The 21,244-nt window shown below is 39.7% G+C and overlaps 1 protein-coding gene across 2 annotated transcripts in view; it reads right to left on the bottom strand.

The window, feature by feature from the left end:
* The window catches only part of LOC127648584 (myosin light chain kinase 3-like), a 44,981-nt gene that overhangs the window by 16,211 nt on the left and 7,526 nt on the right, over positions 1 to 21,244 (bottom strand). The window contains exons 1-5 of one of the 2 annotated variants that reach the window (XM_052133232.1): positions 6,700 to 7,817; positions 4,961 to 5,051; positions 4,320 to 4,755; positions 3,473 to 3,729; positions 1,135 to 1,240 (exon numbers count right to left, since the gene is read on the bottom strand). In XM_052133232.1, the coding sequence (XP_051989192.1) occupies positions 1,135 to 1,240; positions 3,473 to 3,729; positions 4,320 to 4,755; positions 4,961 to 5,051; positions 6,700 to 7,212 (1,403 nt within the window). In that variant the 5' untranslated portion in view covers positions 7,213 to 7,817. Of the gene's footprint in view, positions 1 to 1,134; positions 1,241 to 3,472; positions 3,730 to 4,319; positions 4,756 to 4,960; positions 5,052 to 6,699; positions 7,818 to 21,244 lie in introns of those variants that run through there. The other variant, XM_052133233.1, reaches the window with a different exon arrangement.

Genomic DNA, 21,244 nt, shown 5'->3' with positions numbered 1-21,244 from the left:
ACCAGAACTCTTGTGCATGTCTTGGAGAAGCACTTTCATTGCACTCATGAACAGCAGAGCTCACTGCGCACACATATCAAATGAGATATGCACTGATGGCTTTTCATTCATCTGTTCTTCAAAATATAATCACAAATGTTTCGTCAAATGTTTGTCTTTGTGACTAATTTCTTGTTATGTATATCACTCCGAGAAGTCTTACTGGTCTCACTCCACAGTGGCTGTTACATCAGCAAAATACTCCGCATGAGAAATCTGTATTTGGCAGGTGTTCATTTCAAAACTTGTTCGCCAGTAGTAGGCTATATGACAAATTCAGGAGAAAGGAAATCAAAACAGTGTCATTGGCTACAAGCTTTGCTATCGCATCCACACATTCTGCAGGAAAATTATCTCTAGAAAGTTTTAGAGCCACTTGTTGCTCACGAGACGTAGGATCCCAATCCCTGTTTTATGAGAACATTTTGCAATTCAGCCAACTGACATATATTAAATTATTTCCTATTGTGTTCTGAAGAAGAAAGAAACTAATATGGGTTTAAAAAGACATTCGGATGCGTAAATAAAGATAGAATTAAACTTTTGGGAGAACTATTACTTCAAGAGTATTTGCAATAATGACTGAAAAATAATGCTTATTCTGAGAAAAGTTCTAGCATCATTTGTTTGATGATTATGCTTCCTTACCTAATGCAATAACATTCAGTCATTTTGTGGCTTAAGTGTCTGAAAACTTTTTGAAGCCACTGTATTTGCAACACTACACTTTAAAAAGTGCAGATCAGGAAGAATTTCTGGGACAACATTGAAATGCAGTCGTGTTTTTCCAAATACTATTCTATTAACAACAAGAAGGGCCTTCTCTTTGAAGAGTTGGATTAACACCTAGTGATTAGCTTCCAGCTGGCGTGAAGATACAGTTTCACATACCCTGAAAGCCCTATATAAAAATAACTGCCTTGACACTGGAGTTATGAATCGGGTGAGAGGAGACAGAAACCAATGTGAGGGAGTTATGCAATTAGCCTTTGAGGGGATTAGCAGACCATGCTGTCCAAATGTACACAATCTCTAAAACATTATGTGCTGTGAAATCTGTCCAAATGGAAAAAAAAAGAAAATTCTTCCACAAACCCTCCAAGAATCTCCTGTCGGTTGATAGTGTAGAAATTGTTTATCTGGTTGGGCTTGGAGGACACAATGCGGTGGCTGAAGGGTGCTGGTGGAGGTGGGGTACAGTCTGCAGGACAGTAAAATATGGCAATGAATGAACAGAAATGTTTGGAAAGGAGATTAGGTTAAATAGTTGGCATGCAGATCCCTACTGAAAAGACGTCATGTTTTGTTTTGGAAGCTGGTCTCTAATGTGGGATTCTAGTGTGCTTCCCACAAGGCTGCTTAACTAGCTTTCAAGACTTCCTAGGTCAACTAACTTTATCAAAAAGTCCATGATACTTAACCAGCTTTATGTGTACCAAACAAGCACAAACCAGTATTGATAGACTGATTTATACACAACGACATTTAATCAGCCAATATTTGCCCATTCAGAGATATGCACTGGCCGACTAACAGAAGTATGATCTCTTCCTCATGACTGAATTTGTCAGGTTTTTTTAGCAGAGATGAGGACTCAAATGCAGAGATGAAAAACCAAATTTAAACACTTTATTTACAATAAATCAAACATAAACTCCAACAAGGGGGAAACCAACAAAAACAACTCCTTAGGGGAAACATTTGAATCTAGACTGGGGCAGAGGAAAACAGGACCGACCGGAACCAGGTTGAGGATCAAGATCAACAGGAACACTATAAAAGACATACAGGACAGACTAGAGAACAAGACGAACTGGCACTGGACAGCACACATGAGGAGACTAAAATAGGGAGATAAATCAAGCGGGTAATAATGGACAGGTGTTACTAATGAAACAAAAATGAGCAAAAAAGGAGGCAGGGTGTGATGAAAGACAGAAGCACACGGTGATAGAAACAAAAACAAAGCCACGTGTTCTCACATGGATGCAAAACATCTGAATGGCATGAGAGCACATCACCAAACCAATGATGTGATATACACTCATGCCAATCGACAAACAAGACGAGAGAAGACACTTGTGTGAGAGTTCGGCCACAAAGACCCGACACCTTTACCGAAGTGGTCGAACCTCAGCACAAACATAATGACAGCTCGCAACCAAGGCACATGGCGCAAAGCGAGCGCACACAGATTATTGACACGAGTGCATGCAGCCAAGATGACACAAACGCGATGCACCCACGTCAATACGAGACAGACAAGGAGTATGAATGTCCGAACTAGACAAAAAGTCAGGACCCAGACACTACGCTCCATGAAACACAACAGACTGAAGAGCGCACATCAGGGAATAAAGCAGAGACCGCGCACTCTTACAAAGACAGACATGGGCGGTCTCTGTCTTGTCAGATCAAAATCCAGACTGACAGGACTGTGATAGAATTGTACTATCAACCACCCTGATTTCTAGATATCGGCTTCCGATATTAAACATGTCGACCACTATTAAGCAGAATTAACTGGAAATTAGTTCTGGTCTAAGTTGGTCTTTTCAATAGTGACCTCTCAATAGACATGTCCCTACCAACTTTTAGAAAATCACAAATGTCCACACCAATGTATGGCCAATTTTACCACATAGAAAAATCTTTAAATGTATACTTTGTTTTATTTTCATTTGAATGACTGCTAAAGTTTCTCAGTATCATAATTCATGTTTAAATTATTGTCCAACCTCTTCTGGAGCAGCACAGAAACAGTGTTGTCATGCGGCACCTTTTACTTTTCTCAACACAGTTCAGGATGCACCAATCATAGTTTTTAAATAGTTTTCTAGAGATTACACCTTAATTTCAAGGTCAGATTCCTTGAAATTAAAAGATTCAAACAGGCATACTCTTTGTATACAAATGTTTTCTGTCTGGCCTGATGAGTGAATGGGGATGGAAAGTAAGAAGTAGTGGAAAATTGTATTTCTCCCAATAATTTGTCTATCTTGAGATGTCATTCTGCAAATGTAATTTGTTAATTTAGCCAACCATTTGTTTAGATTTCCATTTTGTTTCATGCTGTATAATACATACAATTTTATGTTTATTGCATCAAATATCATCGTCATATGACGACATCATAAAACATAAAAAACATAAAAAAACAAAAAAAACAAAAAACAAAGATCAGGATAGTATTTAATGTGGTGGGCCAGAGAAATAGGAAATATAACTTGTATGTTATAAAAGTATGTTATTTAGCCTATATTAACAGTCGCATTTTCTTAAAATGTGCATTTTCTTAAAACCAACATTTTGAATATTATCCTCCTTTTAATATGTCCCTACCAACTTCCAAACCAAACCAAAGCTATTGCACACCTTTTTAGCGATGATACAACTCTTTTATTTTAGCGACGAAAACCACTGGGAATCTTACCAATGTAGAAGTGCTCACTGTTATCTTCATCTTCATCCTCATAGCTGTCCTTCTTAATTTGACTTAAGTCCAACTCAATTTCCACACCCTCAGCTTTGAAAACACCACACAGGTCTTCAGATTCCTCTGGCTGCTGCTCGGCATCTTCTTGACCTTCCTCCACCCTGCTCTTCTTGTGGTCCTCCAACCCTAGATCTTCCTCTGTTACACGCCGTTTGCTGCTCGTAGTCACCTCATCCACTTGTTCAGGCTCACTCCTAAAACAGCAGAAGTAGAACTGACGTTGAAGACATTGAATTCATTGAAAAAGATAACACAACACCTTTTTGCACCTGTTGAACATTTAATTTCAAAACCATTGGAATGTATCCCACCCTTTGCAACTACAACAGCTTCTACTCTTCTGTTTCAGCTTTCCACCATGTTTGAACATTGCTGCAGGGATTTGCTCACATTCAGGCACAAGAGTATCATTGAGTTTTGGCGCTGATGTTGGGTGATGGGGTCTGGTTCTGAGTCACCATTCAAATTTTATCCCAAAGATGTTCAGAGTGGTTCAAGTTTGGGCTTTGTACAGGTCAGTCAAGTTCTTAACACATCAGACTCAGTAAGCCATTTTTATGGACCTTGATTTGTTCACAGGGGTCATGCTGGACCTGAAAATGGCCCTACCAAAACTGTTGCCCCAGAGTTGGAAGCACACAATTTTCTACAATGTCATTTTATGGTGTAGAACTTAGATGTCTTAAATGGAATTACTGGAATAGCCAAAACCAAACGATGTTAGAATTAAACAAGTTTAGGACCTGTAGAGAATGATTTTGAGAGGGGAAACCCTATCAGATACCTTTGTAGTGAGTTTTCAGGAGGTGTAGGGCACTCTGTGTTGGTAATATTGGTTTCTGAAGGATCCACATCAGCCTTTTGATCTTCTTTGTCTTCTATCTCCTGGTCTTTAAGAATGTATGAATGCATCTTTTGCGGCCACTCCTTACCCTCTACTTCCAATAATTGCGGTGATTCACTTTGGATCCCCCCTGTCTTTTGTTCTGTAACTTTCAGCTCCATAGTGACCTCCTTCTGTTCTTCTGAGTATGACTTTTCCTCAGGTGTAGGGGCCTTGGTATCCTCCAGCATGAGGTCCTGTTGGATTAGAGTAAGCAGACCATTGTCTGATTTCTGCACATCAGCTTCAAGATGTTGGGTCCCTTCAGAGCATTCTGCATTCTCTTGGTTTAGTTTCTGAATTTCCTCAAGCAACAATGCCTGTTTCCTCAAAGAGACTGAAAAAAAAACAAAAATATTATGAATAATATCATATTATGAATAAAATATGAGAAAGTACTCACTTTGCATGCTATTTGTGTCATTTGAAGTGCATATTTAGATACTTAATCTCAAAATCATTTTAATGAACTTGCCTAGTGTTTTGTGAGTGTTACATTTTTAAACACATATGGTTTCTGGATGTGATGCTACTGTATTTACCTGTTGAATCAGGTGGTTTCTTCTTCTTCTGTGCTTTGAGGCCTTTGATGCTAAGATGGAACTTTCCATCTTTATTTTTATGATCATTTAGCTTAAGAGCACAAGGACAAATAGAGTTAAGAAAAAATATGAGAGAAGCAATCAGGATGAAGTGTGAAAAGTTCTGGTTTTCTTCCACAAAACCAAAAAACTAAAATAACAACATGTAGTGAATTTATAGTATGTCATTCTTTCAGGACAGACAATTGGGACATTGCAATGTTTTGTAAAAAGTATTCTTTCATGGTTGATTTACCTACAAAACTAGCACATTTCCTTGAAGCAAGGACATGTTTGGTCCACAATGCCTGAGCTTGTAAGTATACTCAAGGATGTTGTGCTCGCATTGACTCAGGAGAGGTATCTTCTGAATCCCTTTAGAGCTTTTATTAGAGGTAGTTTTCTATTGCAGCGACAAAATGAGTTGGATGATAAACAAACATTGTATCTTTACAGGTACAACAGCTTGTCACTGGGGTAGTACCCTCAAAGGTACACCCACTGTATCCTTTACATGTCAGTCGGAAATTATTGTAACTTATCTATCCCTCATTGGTACATATTAGTACCTTTATTAGTACCATAGTACTAACTATGAACCGTTAGATGGTATGGTGGATGTACCTTTGAGGGTACTGCCCCAGTGACACAGTCACATTTTTGCAAATTTTTGCAGACAGTGTTGTGAGGAGGCACACTTGAAGATAACTTGAAGTTCTCTTCAAGTGATGATGCAGGTACAACTTACAAAAGCAAAAAAGGATAAAACAGAACAATTGGTCAATTAATGGATACAATTAATTTATGAAACTATATTCTGAAATATTATGTATTGTGATTAATATCATACTGTATTATTATTACACTTTAATTTTGGACATTACATTGATGGTTTCCATGTGGTCACCTCTTACAGTTGAAGGAAAATATCTGCCACTTTGTTACATTTTACAAAATGTAAAAGCATACAAAAGGCATAACTGACAAAGTTCCATTCATGTGGCTCTATCAGTTTAGCTGTCTTCCAAATTCAAGTTTTCCCACTACATATCTTTGCTGATGAAGTGTGAGGCATTCACAATAACAACACATGTTATTTTGGAGGACAAATAGGGCAGAGGTTGTGGGCTGGTGGTGGAATGACATATTTAGAGACCTCATAAAAAAGTGGGAGAAACCAGAGCTGGGCACTGATGTGAGAACTGACAACTAACTATAATCCAAATGAGAAAATAGATCTTTTACAAAAATCCAGTTGATCTATTTCCTTTTCCTACTTAATCTGTGCAGCATTTCCCAAAAGCATTGCAAGCTTAAGTTAATCATAGAGGCCATTAGCACCAATGGTTTCTATGATCTACTTGGATATGCTGACCTGTTCCTTTCCTATCATTTCTGTTTTAGATTTCCAAAACATCACTTGCCACAATGAAGGGGCAAAGAAGATCAGTTAAAAACAGAAATTGAAGGTAAAGCCAACTTCATGGATTGGTGTTGTTGCCATGTGTATGTGTACCCTTTGAATATCCTGAAAATTGCACCTTACCTACTATTTAAACTTGAGAAAGCTTCCATGTAATGTATGTCCATGAAATTACATTTTTGAATCAAATTGCTTTTTGCACGATAATGATGATAATGCAATTTCCAGAGAGACTATTGAACACTTCCTATTCTTCAATGCTGGAGATATAACTCACCTTAGTATTGACAGGCTCACCATTATCTGAGGCCTGCCTTTTGGTACTCTGTTTGCTTTTACTATCCTTGGACCTGAGGGCTGAAGCCAGCTTGCTCTTTCGAGCAGCTGGCACTTTGAACATAATATCCATGATTTTGGAAGTTTTCACAGTTTCTCCTATAAAGCTGACCACTTGCTGAATGCTCATCACTAGACTCTCCATTCCCTCCAGCTTCTGGGTTTGCTGTTCGGAGCGCTGATTTACTGCCAACATGATGCTGTTCATTTCTTGGCACATTTCCTTCATCTCATGGGCTGGTCCTGTACGGATGACTGGAGGTAAATGGATTTCCTCCTTTTCCACTTTCAGCGTTTCTACATCTTTCTCAATTTCATCAATGTCCTGAGACATGCCATTAAGCCGGCTGAGCACTTTTTCCTGAATACTAATGAGCCTGTCCATTTTGCTGCTCAAGGACTCAATCCTGATCTCGAGCAGGTCAATTCCTATGCTTGAGTCAGCAGAGCTCATGGTAACCTAATCTAAAACAATCCCGACCTGTGGACAAGCTAACAATGATGCTCCTGCAGAAGAAGAACTAGAAGTAGCAGCCAACTTGGTCTGTTTGCTCAAAAAGAAACCAATAATCCAACAATGAACCAAGAAGGGATGATGATATCAAACAAGACAAAAGCTGGAAAAAACAAGGTGCTTTAAATCCCCCAATAACCAGTTGATCCATCCATGTCTTCCACTCCATTGAACACTCTTTGCACCTCTACAAAGTGGAGGTCATATTCAGAAAGGCATGTGCCGATCTCTGTAAATGTAACTGGTGTGAGGGTATTTTACGTCAGCAGAGCCTGGGGAGGGGCTATGTTTGGCTCAGGAATTCCTGGGTGATACCAGAGAAGCTTGTGTGCTAAACCCACATCAGATGCCTCCCTACCAGGTGCCAAAGGGGCCCTGGAGACACCAAGTTTCCAGTAATGGCTGATCAGTAAATGAATGGAAAGAAACTTGAGTGCTGACTTCTCTTTCACCTTGAGAGGTTCAGTGTGAAACATATTATTTAGATTTCTGATTGATGGAACTTCCCAGAAATTCCAGAGGCACATATTCAGCACTAATGGAGCCAGGAGTTGGGGTTGGGTTAACTGAGATGACATAATGAGGTGAATACAATAATTTAAAGCAAAAGCTGCCAATTCTGAGTTTCTTTTTATTAAATAAGATCACATTTCTATGGAATTCCTCTGATGAATGGGTAAACTGGCTGATGGCTGCACGCAACGTTTGAAAAAGAAGATTCTGTGGAAGAATTTTAACCTTACCTTGAATGAAACCTAGTGTCACTCTTATGACAAACTCATCCACTACAGTCCTCCTAAAACAGCTTGCTCATCCATATTTAAGACAGTATCAATGGATCAATTTTAACATAACAGGATGAAAAATGAAGCCCTTCTACCTTGTTCCCATTCCCTGACCATAATACAGCTCACTTGACCTAGTAGTGGTGTAGTAGTTCAACATGTAATTGAGATATCAATAAATTAACAGTTTTTGACAGTCATATTCATTATGTTGTTCTTGAAAGACATCAAGTATCCTCTTAAATAGCAGCAATAATTTTCCATATTTCTCAAATTTCAATTTGCATGCCAAGACGTGTCTTCCCTGAGTAGCATTGGAAACTATTTGGGGCACTACCCCAACACCATAGTTATAAATTAAAGCTGGTATGTTCCTGCAAAGCACAAATATTAATGCAACATTTCACGAGATTGCATTTTGGTTGCAGTTAGGTTACAACACAGTACAATGTTTTAAAAAATAAATAATAATATTAATATAGTACATAGTTAACCAAAGCATGACATGCAGCACACAAACATTCTGGCCAATAAGGGGACAGTTTGTTTACATGTGACTTTTATTGACACAGTTTTGGTCTGTTTTGAAATATTTTCTTGTGAAAGCAAACCGAACCCAGAGAAAAATGCAACATTGTAACAATTTTAGAATTGTTTTGCAGAATTCAATAGTATCACCTGATAGTAGGATGACATACCCTCATGAACGTTTTATTAGAGTAACCATAGTTTAACTATGATTTATATAGTAAAACCATAAGGGTTTAACAAATCCCTTCAGATAATCAAGAGTTCATGGAAATTTTACGCAAACTTGCCACTGATCATTTTTACATGCAAATGAGCTTTGCGGCAAACTTACAGCAAATTGTCCATTGTTGCCAAAGGTTTGCTGGAGGTTCACCACTACTGGCAGAGAGCTGCAAACTTCTGTCAAACGTTTGTGGTGAATCAATAGTAAGAAAGAATATTGCTGAGCTACTGTCACGCTATACTGAATAATTTAGTTAAGTTAGTGGCATCACTACTTTTAGTTAACTACTCCCCAACACTATTGGGGAAATATGACAGGTTTTGGGAGATTTACTGATTAGCTTAAGTCGATAAAGAAAAAAAGGTTTCCTCAAAATAAGTGGTGTGAAAATAAGAACAACAAAGACAACAAAACCATGCTTAAACAGGAGCTAGTAGAAGGCCTCTCTTGAGTTTATATTATTAGCAGTTTACACTGCAACTCGATAGATGGGAGGTAATACAACCAAACTGAGAATTAAGCCAAGTCTTACTGTGCGCTGCCAAGGGATGGCAAATGACGAAAAGCCCACGCTGCTAGTCATGGAAAAGTAGCTGAGAAATAGCTGGTGCTAGCTGACACATATTGCATTCAGACCATTCATGAACAGGTACGAAAGCAAGTTGTGTACATGTTACAAAGTAATTAATTCTCAGCTAAAGACTGAGGTGTAATGCGTCACATCTTGGACATGGACTGAGGCCTTGTTTTAGGCCTTGACTAGTTGATTACACAGGTTTGAAATCCCTGAGCATTTAAGTCCAAGCACAAATTGTTATTTGGCAAGATGAAAGGCTGTAGTTGGGTAAATAGATACACATGAAGACTATCTCTTCAGAAAGATGGAAGCACCAGAAGACCCTGTCCTTTGAGCGTGAAAGAAAACAAAATAATCCAGTGGAAAAAACGGATTGTTTCACATCTTATTCCTCTGCCAATAGAGCTGTTCAGCCGTGGTGCCAATTTGTAGGCAAAGCCGGAAGTCTAATTCGCCATGGGTTCCCTCAAGGTTTTTCTATGGGCTTTCATGATGGGGTTTTTCAACTTATGAGAAAATAAAGTCTGTGGTAAACATTACTTAACGATCCGTGGACGTTGAGTTCTACAACATAAATTACACACTTTCATACTGCAAACGTGAATTTTGAAGCTGTATTGAATTGCGTAAATTTTTAAAAACACATGGCGGCTTCAAAATTCATACTGTGTGTAAATTTGTGTTAAAGATAAATCGTCAAGTAATGTTTACCACAGACCTTATTTTGCTCATAAGTTGAAACACCCCATCATAAAAACCCAAAGGAAAATCCTGAGGGAATCCATAGCGAATTCTGTTGTGGGATTGTGGACTACAGCCTAAACAGCACTATATCGATGCCAATATCGATGTATCTCTGAAAACCTGAAAAACATAGTGTATCATATAACCGAACAAATAAATATATTCAGACCTATATCACAGTTATTCAATATTTAACCCATAAAAATATTTACTATATATTCCTTATTATTGCAATATAATATAACCACCATCATGAATATCACAGATTTAACACACGTTTTACTTTGACCATTAAAGTTCAATTAAGAGCATTCAGTTATTTTCATGCCCACTTTTTTCATCACAACTCATAAGTATGAGAGAGTAAAGCAGAGACATGTTAATAGTTTTACTTCTTGAAACCTTAGTGTTGGTAAGTATGATTCATTTCCATGATTTATTTTGGACTGTCTGTTTTGACAAATAGATAAAAAAAACTGATTCAATGATTTGTTCTTGCGTAGCATGTTACTAGCTTTACCATGTCTTTCTCCATGGATAGAAATTCTACAGCCATGTATTCTGACAAAATAAATGTTTAGAGCAACATACAGTATAAATCACAAATATTCCATTATCCACAGTTTTCCTGAGCAACCACTGCACAAGGGCTCCTACCTACATGTCACCCATAGCTATACTTTTAAGCCTAAATTGTGCTAAACTAGTTGCCTGTTTTTTGTTTCTGGTCTCGAGACGTACTATCAAAATGAGCGATCCTGACTAGAGGTCTGCACGGGCCTTAAAATGAAATCCAAACCCGACCTGTACCCGAGACCGTGTGGCCCGATCCTACCCGGCCCAAACGATACAGTCAGTAGCCCGAACCCGACCCAAAATCGCTCACTATCTTTATAATTTCTTCTTCAAGCAAGTACTGTTGCAATAGGCTATATTTATGTAAGCATATAGGCAACATTCGTAACAGTATTGAAACAGTTACCAGTTTTAACAAGGCACGGCAGCCTCTTAGTACATCAGAGCAGAAGCGGGGAAAAAAAATCACTGATTTAAAGATTATGCGCTGAAACTTTGCTTTGTGCAGAAAAATCTGGAATAATAATAATATGAAACAATGCAACAGTACCCTCTTTAGAGCCTTAAATTGTTCAGAACGTTGTGACAACCGTTGAACTTTGTGACATCGGTGTTAAAAACCATCTAGACGCAGTGCAAAGAATGAAACAGAGCGCTGGTGTCTCAACATGTGATTTTGACCATTTGAAGATCTTTTTAACTTGACACAGTGTTCAAAAAGTGCTGGTACTGCGCGAGACACTGAAGACACAGCGAGACACAGCGCAACATTCAAAGACATTCGTCCAGCATGTGTTTACTTAGGAAAACAATGGGAAAACAAAACAGACGTGTGCAAACATATGCTTGGTGTGAACAGCCCCTAACTCGTCAGTTCGCACATGAGTGAGAGCACGTGCGCAAAACAAGTTCGGTAGGCCTGTTTATTTTTAATTAATTGCTAATCCAAACCCCTACTTGAAAAACAGACTCGAACCCGGCCCAGAACCCATTGGGTTCTCAGGTCCCATCGGGCCAGAGTCGGGTTGCAGACCTTTAATCCAGACAGAGACCAACAGCAATTTAATTTTTTTGGAGTAAAAAATTAATTTGTGCTGTTGTTGATTGTCAATACAACTCAAAGTAGTAAATTATATGATAACATAACTACCCTCAAACCATCGCTTCATGACATCTACACACTCTTAATAACAGGCACTGTTATTAAAAAACGGTCATCTCAACTCTGTAAAGTATCATCAATATACAGCCACATGTTTTTTGACCATTTTTACATATGTAATATCTTAAACATTACCACTATGAATATTTGTCGTTGCGAGTGATAACACTGGACACCAGACACTGAAAACAGTCGAATCGTGGAACACTTCCGCCTTAAGGAAAAAGGTGTATAGTAGATGTTGTACCAGTGCCTGTTTTATGGAGAGCTCAGTTTTTTTCTTTGACATCACAGCTCAGCGTAGTTGCTAGTAAAAATCCAAGTAATGATAAAAAAGTTTACAATTATAGAATACAGTCAATTTTACCCACAATTTGTGTGTGCAATGTATATTTTTGCCCAGAGTTAGAATATCATGCCATTCCTCTCGTGTCACGGATAATTTGTATTGAATTATTGCTGCCAGCCGATTCAAATATTTAACTGTGATTATGACGGCAAATCAATGGCAATAATTGCAATAAATCGTTATTGACGCTCGCACGTGTAATAAGGAAGAACTTGTGCACTTGTTTTAAACCAGAAGAAACCTCTGCCGCATGAGCAAATCATTCTTCAAACTATGCTTGCGTGAACACATTTTAATGTTGTCAGACGTAGGGCGGGCTTTTGCTGTTTTGTCTGTAACCTCAAATATCATTGGTTATTCCCATTTCCCAGAAATCAGTTGATTGGCTCTCTTTTATTATGAAGAATCATAACAAACTCACCTGTTCTTCATGAGGCATGACCCTCTGCATGTGGGTCATTATTACTTTATTTGTTGTTAGTTCTTCAGGGCTGATTTAATGTTATATAATGTATGTACGTTCTGTGTATCTTTGCCAGACATATAAAAACAGGAAGTTGACTAGCTAATTGTTGCATTCCTGTGATGTTACTATAGAACATTAAGAACTGCTATTTATTTATATATAATATAATATACAATCTGACTTTTGTCATTGCAGTTATAAGACATTATAACACATTAGTTGAAAATAGAATACTCTCTCTCTTTCTCTCTCTATCTTTGCATTAATATAACACTGTGCTCTATGGTTTATGTATGTAATGTGCCCTCTTGTGGACTAAGGAAACATCATCAAATTAAAAATCAGCCTTTAATATTCAGATTTAATTCGAATTTTAAAAATATTAATTTTTGACAGCCCTAAAGGTTATGGTAGGATTGCATAGGTATTATGTTACTATTGAACATAATATTACAGCAATTAATTTAATTAAATGTATCAATAACAATAAAATATTACGATGGCAATTAAATTATATGAATAAACTATAACATTGCCTTCTCTTTTGCAGTCTCAATAAGGCTTCAGGATGTATTTCTCCACAAAAACATGGGCTAACACAAAAGGGAGTGTTGCACAGCTCTCATGTACTTGGTGAGTATCTTACTACTTTACTACTCTGCTTTTTCTTTGGTCATTTTGCAGGTGATCATGGTCATTCTCATCCTATTTGCCCCCACAGTACCACAGGCCCCATAACATTGCTGGGAGAATGTGGGACTGGTATACCAGCATCCTTCCTCACATAAGAAGGCGGTAAGGTCATTATATCAGACATAAAGTTCCCAAGACCCACATAATGGTGACACATAATGGTCTGTCACACATGCAAATAATAAATAAAATTATGTGAAATCTGTTTCTTTTTGCAGGTATAAACTGTTCAAATGCCTTCCACTTTGTCACTGATTCATCCATGGAGAGTAAAGGAGTGTTATTCACATGTAAGTTGTAAGTTCTGAGTCTGCATGATGTGAAGTACTATGTTACCATGCTTTATCAAGAGGCATAATAAATGACATATTGAATAATGATGAAATGTTAACAGTTTAATTACAGTTATGGTGAATAAAGAACATTTAAACGACCTTTTATAGGTTCAGTAATATTTGAGTGTGTGGTACTCCTCAAAGCATGGAGAAAGGAGTGTTGCATGGCACACATATGTATTTTATAAGGCACCTCTTCTTTGTCTTCCGTGTACTAGAGAGACAGACCTTGCCGTGCCTGCTACCCTGGAAACTGGTTTGAGGAACTTCAGAGGGGAAATGCCTGGCTGTTAGACGCAGGGGACTGTCTGAGGCAGGATGTCCCCCACTGCACCAATACCGTGGTGAGCTGTCCTTCTCAAGCAGCCCTCTCATCAGGTTGATCCTGAATTGCAGGGAATCAATGTGAGTAAGGGGCCAACAAGGACGATGGACCCCGAGATACCAAGAACTTAGTGGTGAGTGGTGGTGGTGTAGTGGTGTAGTGGTCTAAAGCACATAACTGGTAATCTGGTAATCAGAAGGATGCTGGTTTGAGCCCCACAGCCACCACCATTGTGTCCTTGAGCAAGGCACTTAACTCCAGGTTGCTCCGGGGGGATTGTCCCTGTAATAAATGCTCTGTAATTCGCTTTGGATAAAAGCGTCTGCCAAATGCATAAATGTAATTGTAAATGTAAATGTAAATGTAAGTCCCTCATAGTGGTGGATGTCAGTGGTGGATCCTGTGTAGACGATCATGTCCTGCATGTAACCAGTGTGTACATCACACAAAACAAAAAACTTTACCCCAAATCTATGCTTCTTTGCTGGTATGAACTGTCGGAATGCCAGCCTGCCCTTCCACTTCATTAGCAACTCATCATCCACACAGAGATTCTTGAATGGCACAAAGATGTTACATAACGAGTACATGATGCTGTAAATATTTTTCTTATTTTATGCAGGGGATAGCTGAAACTGCACTGCTACAGGACCTAAAAATGGGATCTGCAGCATGGGGTCTGTGCCCCAGTACTCACAGAGTGAGTTATTTTTCACAATTCCCATAAGGACAGCTGTCACCAAAAATTAGTACATCTCATTGACATTAGTCAGAACCCACTTTGCCAGCTTTCCTTTCACTCTGGGTGGTGTTTTCTCCAGCTGTTCTGAAGCTTAGTGGTTTGTTTCCTCAACAAGCTCATAAACATTTTAAAACACTGGACCTCTATGGGTGATGAAGGCCTCTGTGGGGGATGAAGGTGGGGTCTGAACCCCTGACTTTGCAGGATAAAAAAAACCTGAAGTCCAGGAATTGCTGGTAGCACTTCAGCAGGAAGAGCTTACCTCCTCCAACTCCCTTGGTGTTGTGTGTGCAGGCGTAGTAACAGTGGCTGAGGTATCTTCATCCTCAGGGCTTGGAGGCTGGGGGGCATCTCCTCATCTGTGTCACTTACCTCATTGTCCAAATTTAGCCAGTCACTCTCTATGGCAGTGGCAGCTTTGCAGCACGAAAGCAAATTTGAATTTTAAATGCTGAAGTCGATGAAGTCAGACAAAAACGTTCTAATCACAGGGGTGTGATCGTACGCCCCAGGGCCTCTCTGGAATGATTACACTGGTTTGATTGTACTTGTCAAAGGGTTAATTCAATGACATGCCACTTAATGCGATTTACTTACCAATCTGAGATATTGAACTAGAGTCATTAGCTAGAGCACTGTGTAAAAGGGAAACAACATGCCTAGCAGGATCCTGCAACTTGGCCTAACATGCATGAAAATAGAAAACATTATTAAGCCCAACACAGAAAACTAAATGGCAAGTACACAGCATGTACAGTATATGGTATAAAATGTTGAGAGATATAAATAGTAAATATTAGCTTATTGAAATACAGTATATGCCATATATATAAGTGTAACGTATTCAATGGAAAGGAGGAGGCGAGAACCGGCTTTTCAATATAAATAATACTTTTAATGATAAACTTAAAAGAACACATGACGGACATGTCCGCTAACGATCTCTCTCTCCCACACGGCCCTCTGCAGTCAGCCTTTAAACCTCACGGAGGCATAATTAGCCTAATACGGCACCGGGTGTGTAGTATCACGACTCGGCCCTGCCCTCCGCCCTGCCACATTCCTCCCTCATTCTCTCAGGCTGGGGAGCCCCCGGCCTGACGTACATCCCCCCCCCTCTTTCCCTGGGGGAGGGCGCACCTTCCACGCTGTCTGCTGGCAGGTCATCCCCATCTACCTGGATGAGGGAGGGGACAAGGGGAGGGAAACAGAAATAATTAAAATGGGGGGTACTTCCTGTAACAGTGTAGTACCCCCCAAAAAACTGTAAAATTTAAAAGAGGATAAAGGCCAACGCAGAGCGACAGTGAGAGAGAGAGAGAGGAGAGAGAGATGAAAAAAAAAACTCTTACTCGCCAGTTCTCCGATACACTGCAGCTTGTTCCTCGGCCACTCCTCCACCCTTTATCGGACGACAGCCGCAACTCTCTGGGCGGATCCAAGGCAGTCCTCCAGTCCCTGGCAGACGGAACACCCCGCCGCGTTCTCGGGGAACAGAAGGGGTCTTCCCCGCCCCTGGCAGCGGTCCTCTCGCTCCAGGCGGTCGCCAGTGAGCCCCTCCCCGCTCGCAGTCGGCGGTCTTAAACCCCGCCGCGTTTCAGTGGCCGGTAGGAGACTCCTGCGCCCCTGGCAGCGGCCCTGACCGCTCCAGGCGGTCGGCTAGGAGCCCCTTCTCCCCTTGCGGTCAACGGCCATCGTCCTCGTTCAGGCGGCTGGGATCCTCGTCCCCCGGCAGATGGCCGCGGCTGCTCCGTTGGGGTGGACGGTAGTGGCGAGAACTCAATTACGGCATATCCCTCCTCCTTCCCGGGTTTTCGGCACCAGGGTAACATATTCAATGGAAAGGAGGAGGCGAGAACCGGCTTTTAAATATAAATAATAGTTTTAATGATAAACTTAAAAGAAGACATAAACACACACATGACGGACATGTCCGCTAACGATCTCTCTCTCCCGCACGGCCCTCTACAGTCAGCCTTTAAACCTCACGGAGGCATAATTAGCCTAATACGGGACCGGGTGTGTAGTATCACGACCCGGCCCCGCCCTCCGCCCTGCCTCGTGCGCGTGAGGGTTTAAACAAGGACTTTTCTCGCATTGCTTTAGTCTATTGCGTGTATGAGCGTCAATAAAGTCTATGGATTATTGCCATTGTTTGTCGTTATTATAAAGTGTTATTTGTATAATTTTGTTGAAAATTACAAATTATAAGTGTATATTATCTAACAAGCTGAATTCAACTTGAGAATAGCTCTTTTTGTTTGCTGTAATATTAAATACTTTTACATACAATATTATATAATATAAAATAATAAAGTTTTATTATCTAATTAGACTCTCACGCTGTGAATTCACCATAAGAACATGTAGCATATCTCTTTTATAATTGAGAAGTAAACAAATTTTACATTATATGCAAAATTATATACGATACATACAATGATATAATATCTGATATTCTTATGAACATTGTAGGTTCAGTATTCATTGACATACCACTCGTTACATTGCTGTCTCTCTGATCGCACCAATCACAGATCTCTTGAAAGCTACTACCATTTGTGGTTAGTTGGTAAACAACAGCAATGTGTCAGCAACCGTCTAGGCTCCTCCTCTTTCTCAAAAGGATGAATTGTTTGAATGAATACATTTTGTAGAGACCAATAGACAGAAGTGGGGGAAACTGAGGTGATAAAGCAGTAATTACAGAATATGACTCTTAATAAATAAAAGAATAAATAGCATAACAATTAAAACATATAAAAGGGTGTTCTCAATTGCAGATGAAAAAACAGATGCTTGTGACCACTGTGTCCTCGCAATTCGGCTCCTGCCGGTGGGCAAGCCATCTGTTGCTGCCAATTTAAATTTAATCGAGTTAACTTCAGCACTGTATCGGCTGTCATCTCCTGTCTTTATTCCAACAGTGTCAATTTCAATGACGTCTTTGCTTTTGTCACAGATTCAGCAAGCTATATGAAAAAGCATTTAACACCTATATGGCCTCTTCTCCAATGCAAAACATGTCACCTGTCTGGCACATCTGCTGTAATTAGTTTTAGAGGTGTTCCCAGCAGACACCTTTGACCTGAATTGAGTGCCTTCATATTAGATCAGGGCCTGTCTCCTCTCATGCCTGTGTTTGCAGTCCAGACAAGATGGGGATCCTGGATTAAAGCAGTGCAGTATCTGGCAGACAACATTGATATCTTGCACGGCTTCGTTCCAACCATGCCACAGTCCTCCAAAGCGGTTCAGGAATTGAGAGCACTATTAGAGAAGAAAGGAAACCTCCTAAAAGTCCAGGCCACCTTCATCGTTGAGCACAGATCCGATATCTTTGCCTCTCTCACCAAGCTAGAAGAAACCTCCAGTCCTGTAGATGCTACCATCTTTAGTCAGATGGAGGATCTCAGTATGCTGTCTGAGTATTGGCGCACCGCAAAAGCTGAAGACTGGCGTCCCCGCACTAGGGATCAGCTGAATGAGGATGAGTGGTATACATGTTCAGAGTTATTTAAAGAAGCCATTGCAACCTGCTCCACCAACGTACAGGCCGTGATGAAGAGGCATCCATGTATTGAACTGTTCAAAGCTCTCCCAATCATTACATTAAGGACTAGGGATGCTCCGATCAGGATTTCTAAATCCGATACCGATCACCAATATTCTTGTCACAACATCGAACAATCCCAATCTGTCTATCTGTCATAACTGGGTATATGTAAGCTTTCTGCACACAGTAATATCACGTTGCCTAGTATTTGCTGACAAAAACAGTTAAAAAAGTTTAAAAGGCTTGTCAAAATTAAAACACTATATTATGATCTCTAAATATTGTATAAAGAATTATTATATTTAGAAATTCCTCCCTGTCTTTTCATTTACTTTTATGATTGTATGAGTAGTTCATTTTTCACTTGTATCAGCTTGAACTTTAATGAGGAGAACACACACTCTCTCATGAGAGCAAGAGATGAAAGGAAAGCGGAGAAAGAGCACATGTTTCTGGACTTTTTGTGTGGTACTATTGTTAATGCAGTTTAATCGGGAGATATTTAATAAAGATGTTTGAAATACACCATATCTAATAACTTGCATTTTTACGGAGATGCCTATGACCAGTGGAGTCTGAGAAGCTGCCGCCATGAACGATAATAAGGACTGTTTCACAGCTCCTGTTGTTTTCCCTTTGCCTTGTCCCGTGGGAGACACCACATTAACAGTACAGTACAAAAGCTTTTCATATTCGCCATACCTCTCCTACTGCATCGTTCTAAACTGGTGAATCAAGTTTGTTGGCTAACAACACTATGCCAGTATCCCACATACGTTGTGATGCCCTGCTGCTTAAGTCTTAAAGGAGCTGCACGTCTTTTGCGACATGAGCGAGCGGTTTATGCTATCAGCCAAATTACCGATCGATACCGATCGGTGGCAGAGCGATTGGAGAATCCCTATTAAAGACTATGCCCAAGCTGCCCCAGCTTTAGGCCAGGTCTCTGCAAAGGAGTGGCACCACTACATCCATATGGACAAAAGTGATGCAGAAAAGAGGAGTCCAGTGGAGTTGATGGTCACTAGGGAAGACAGAATGCCAACACTCCCCACTACTTCAGTGGATGCAGAGAGACTTTTTTCCCACTATTCAAAAGAGGTGTAACGATCCATCGATCTAATCGGCAATGGTGCGATCTCATCGATTAAACGCATAAACATCGATGTCTGTTTTTTTAAGATGCACCTTTATTTGAACGTCCTCATTCATGCCAGCCATGTCCGTACGCATTTATGTCAGGTGATGCAGCAACCTTATGATAATCATCTTCTCGTGTCATGTGGAACACAGATGTGCGAGGAGTGATTGAAGCCTGAAGCTGCACTGGACCGGCTCACATGAATGATTAAATCGGGCTTCAATCGATATTGTGGCTGTGGCTGATATCGACTTTATTTTTTATATCATTCATTTATAAATATATTATTTATTTGCATTTACATTTATGCATTTGGCAGACGCTTTTATCCAAAGCGACTTACAGTGCACTTAGTAGAGGGACAATCCCCCCAGAGCAACCTGGAGTTAAGCGCCTTACTCAAGGACACAATGGTGGTGGCCGTGGGGATCGAACCAGTGACCTTCTGATTACCACACATAACTATGTGCTTTAGCCCACTGCACCACCACCACTCCTATTTGATTTATTTTTATTTATATTCTGATTTCTTGATTCATTCAGTACAGGCTAGTACTGTAAATCTTTTTAGAGCTCTCTATAATTCATTTCATAAACAACACACTATGTTCTCACACTACCTCTCTCTATATGTATGTGCCTGTGTGTATATACAAATATAAATAGAGAGAGGAACAGTTTGTGTGTTAATATTTGATTTATGAATTATAGAGCGTTCGAAACATAGAGACAGAGAGAGATGGACACGCATAAAGTGTGAGTGAGTGCAAGGTGACATCAAGGCCACCATTCAGCAGGGGAGCCTTGAACAGCCCCCTCCATCCAGCCAGAACACTTTGTCCTGGGACATTTGCAACCCGCTGGCTCTCAGTTCCAGGATCATTTTCTTTTTGCCTGCCAACTGCCCCACTTTCCTGTGACGGCCCGAGACGTGGCACGTGCCCAGAGGCAACATAACATCAGAGCTGGGTTCAGTGTCCACATAACCGTCTTCACACAGAGTAATGCTCTGAAACAGTGGTGTTTTCTCCAAGGAGGTAAGGTAGGCTGTGCCTCCTCAAAAAATTCAAATGAGAAGAATTATCGACTGTACATAAAGCAAATAAAATATTACGAAATGTGAGCTCGAATAATGTGTATAGCAGTTATATTTCTACAATAACACCGTCCAACAGCGACACCAGCAGATGAAGTTTCAGGAGGTGGGTCGAGTAGCCAAAAACTATACTCAAGTAAAAGTACAATTACTTGTAGAAATAAAAGTACTAACATAAATAATTACTTGACTAAGAGTAAGAAAGTATCCAATGAAAAGAGTCCTCAAGTAGTGAGTAACCTGTTACTTTCACAAATTACATAATAGATGTTTACTCCCCTATATTCCATTACATACTACATTTAACATGTATAACAGAATAATTTTTCTTATTAGTATATCATTATTGAAAATGCTGTCATCATTACCATTATGTTGTTCAAAATCTGTATGACTTGGGCACCAAAATTTTGATGCTCCATAAAGTACATAAAGGCAGCATAAAAGAAATCCATAAGACTCCAGTAGTTAAATAAAAATCTTCAGAAGTGATATGATAAGTGTGGGTGAGAAACAGATCAATATTTGTCATTTTTTGACAGAGAAGAATGTGAATCACCAGGCTTCCAAACCTCACTTCTTATTGACAAATTCATCCAGATCTGACAAGAGCCCTTAAAGGGATAGTTTGATAGTTAAAATGTACAATTCTCTAATCATTTACTCACCGT

Source organism: Xyrauchen texanus, chromosome 9, assembly GCF_025860055.1.
Source record: "Xyrauchen texanus isolate HMW12.3.18 chromosome 9, RBS_HiC_50CHRs, whole genome shotgun sequence".
Classification (NCBI taxonomy): Eukaryota; Metazoa; Chordata; class Actinopteri; order Cypriniformes; family Catostomidae; genus Xyrauchen; species Xyrauchen texanus.
The sequence above is the reverse complement of the archived record's forward strand: the minus strand, read 5'-3'. Positions and strand labels throughout refer to the sequence as shown.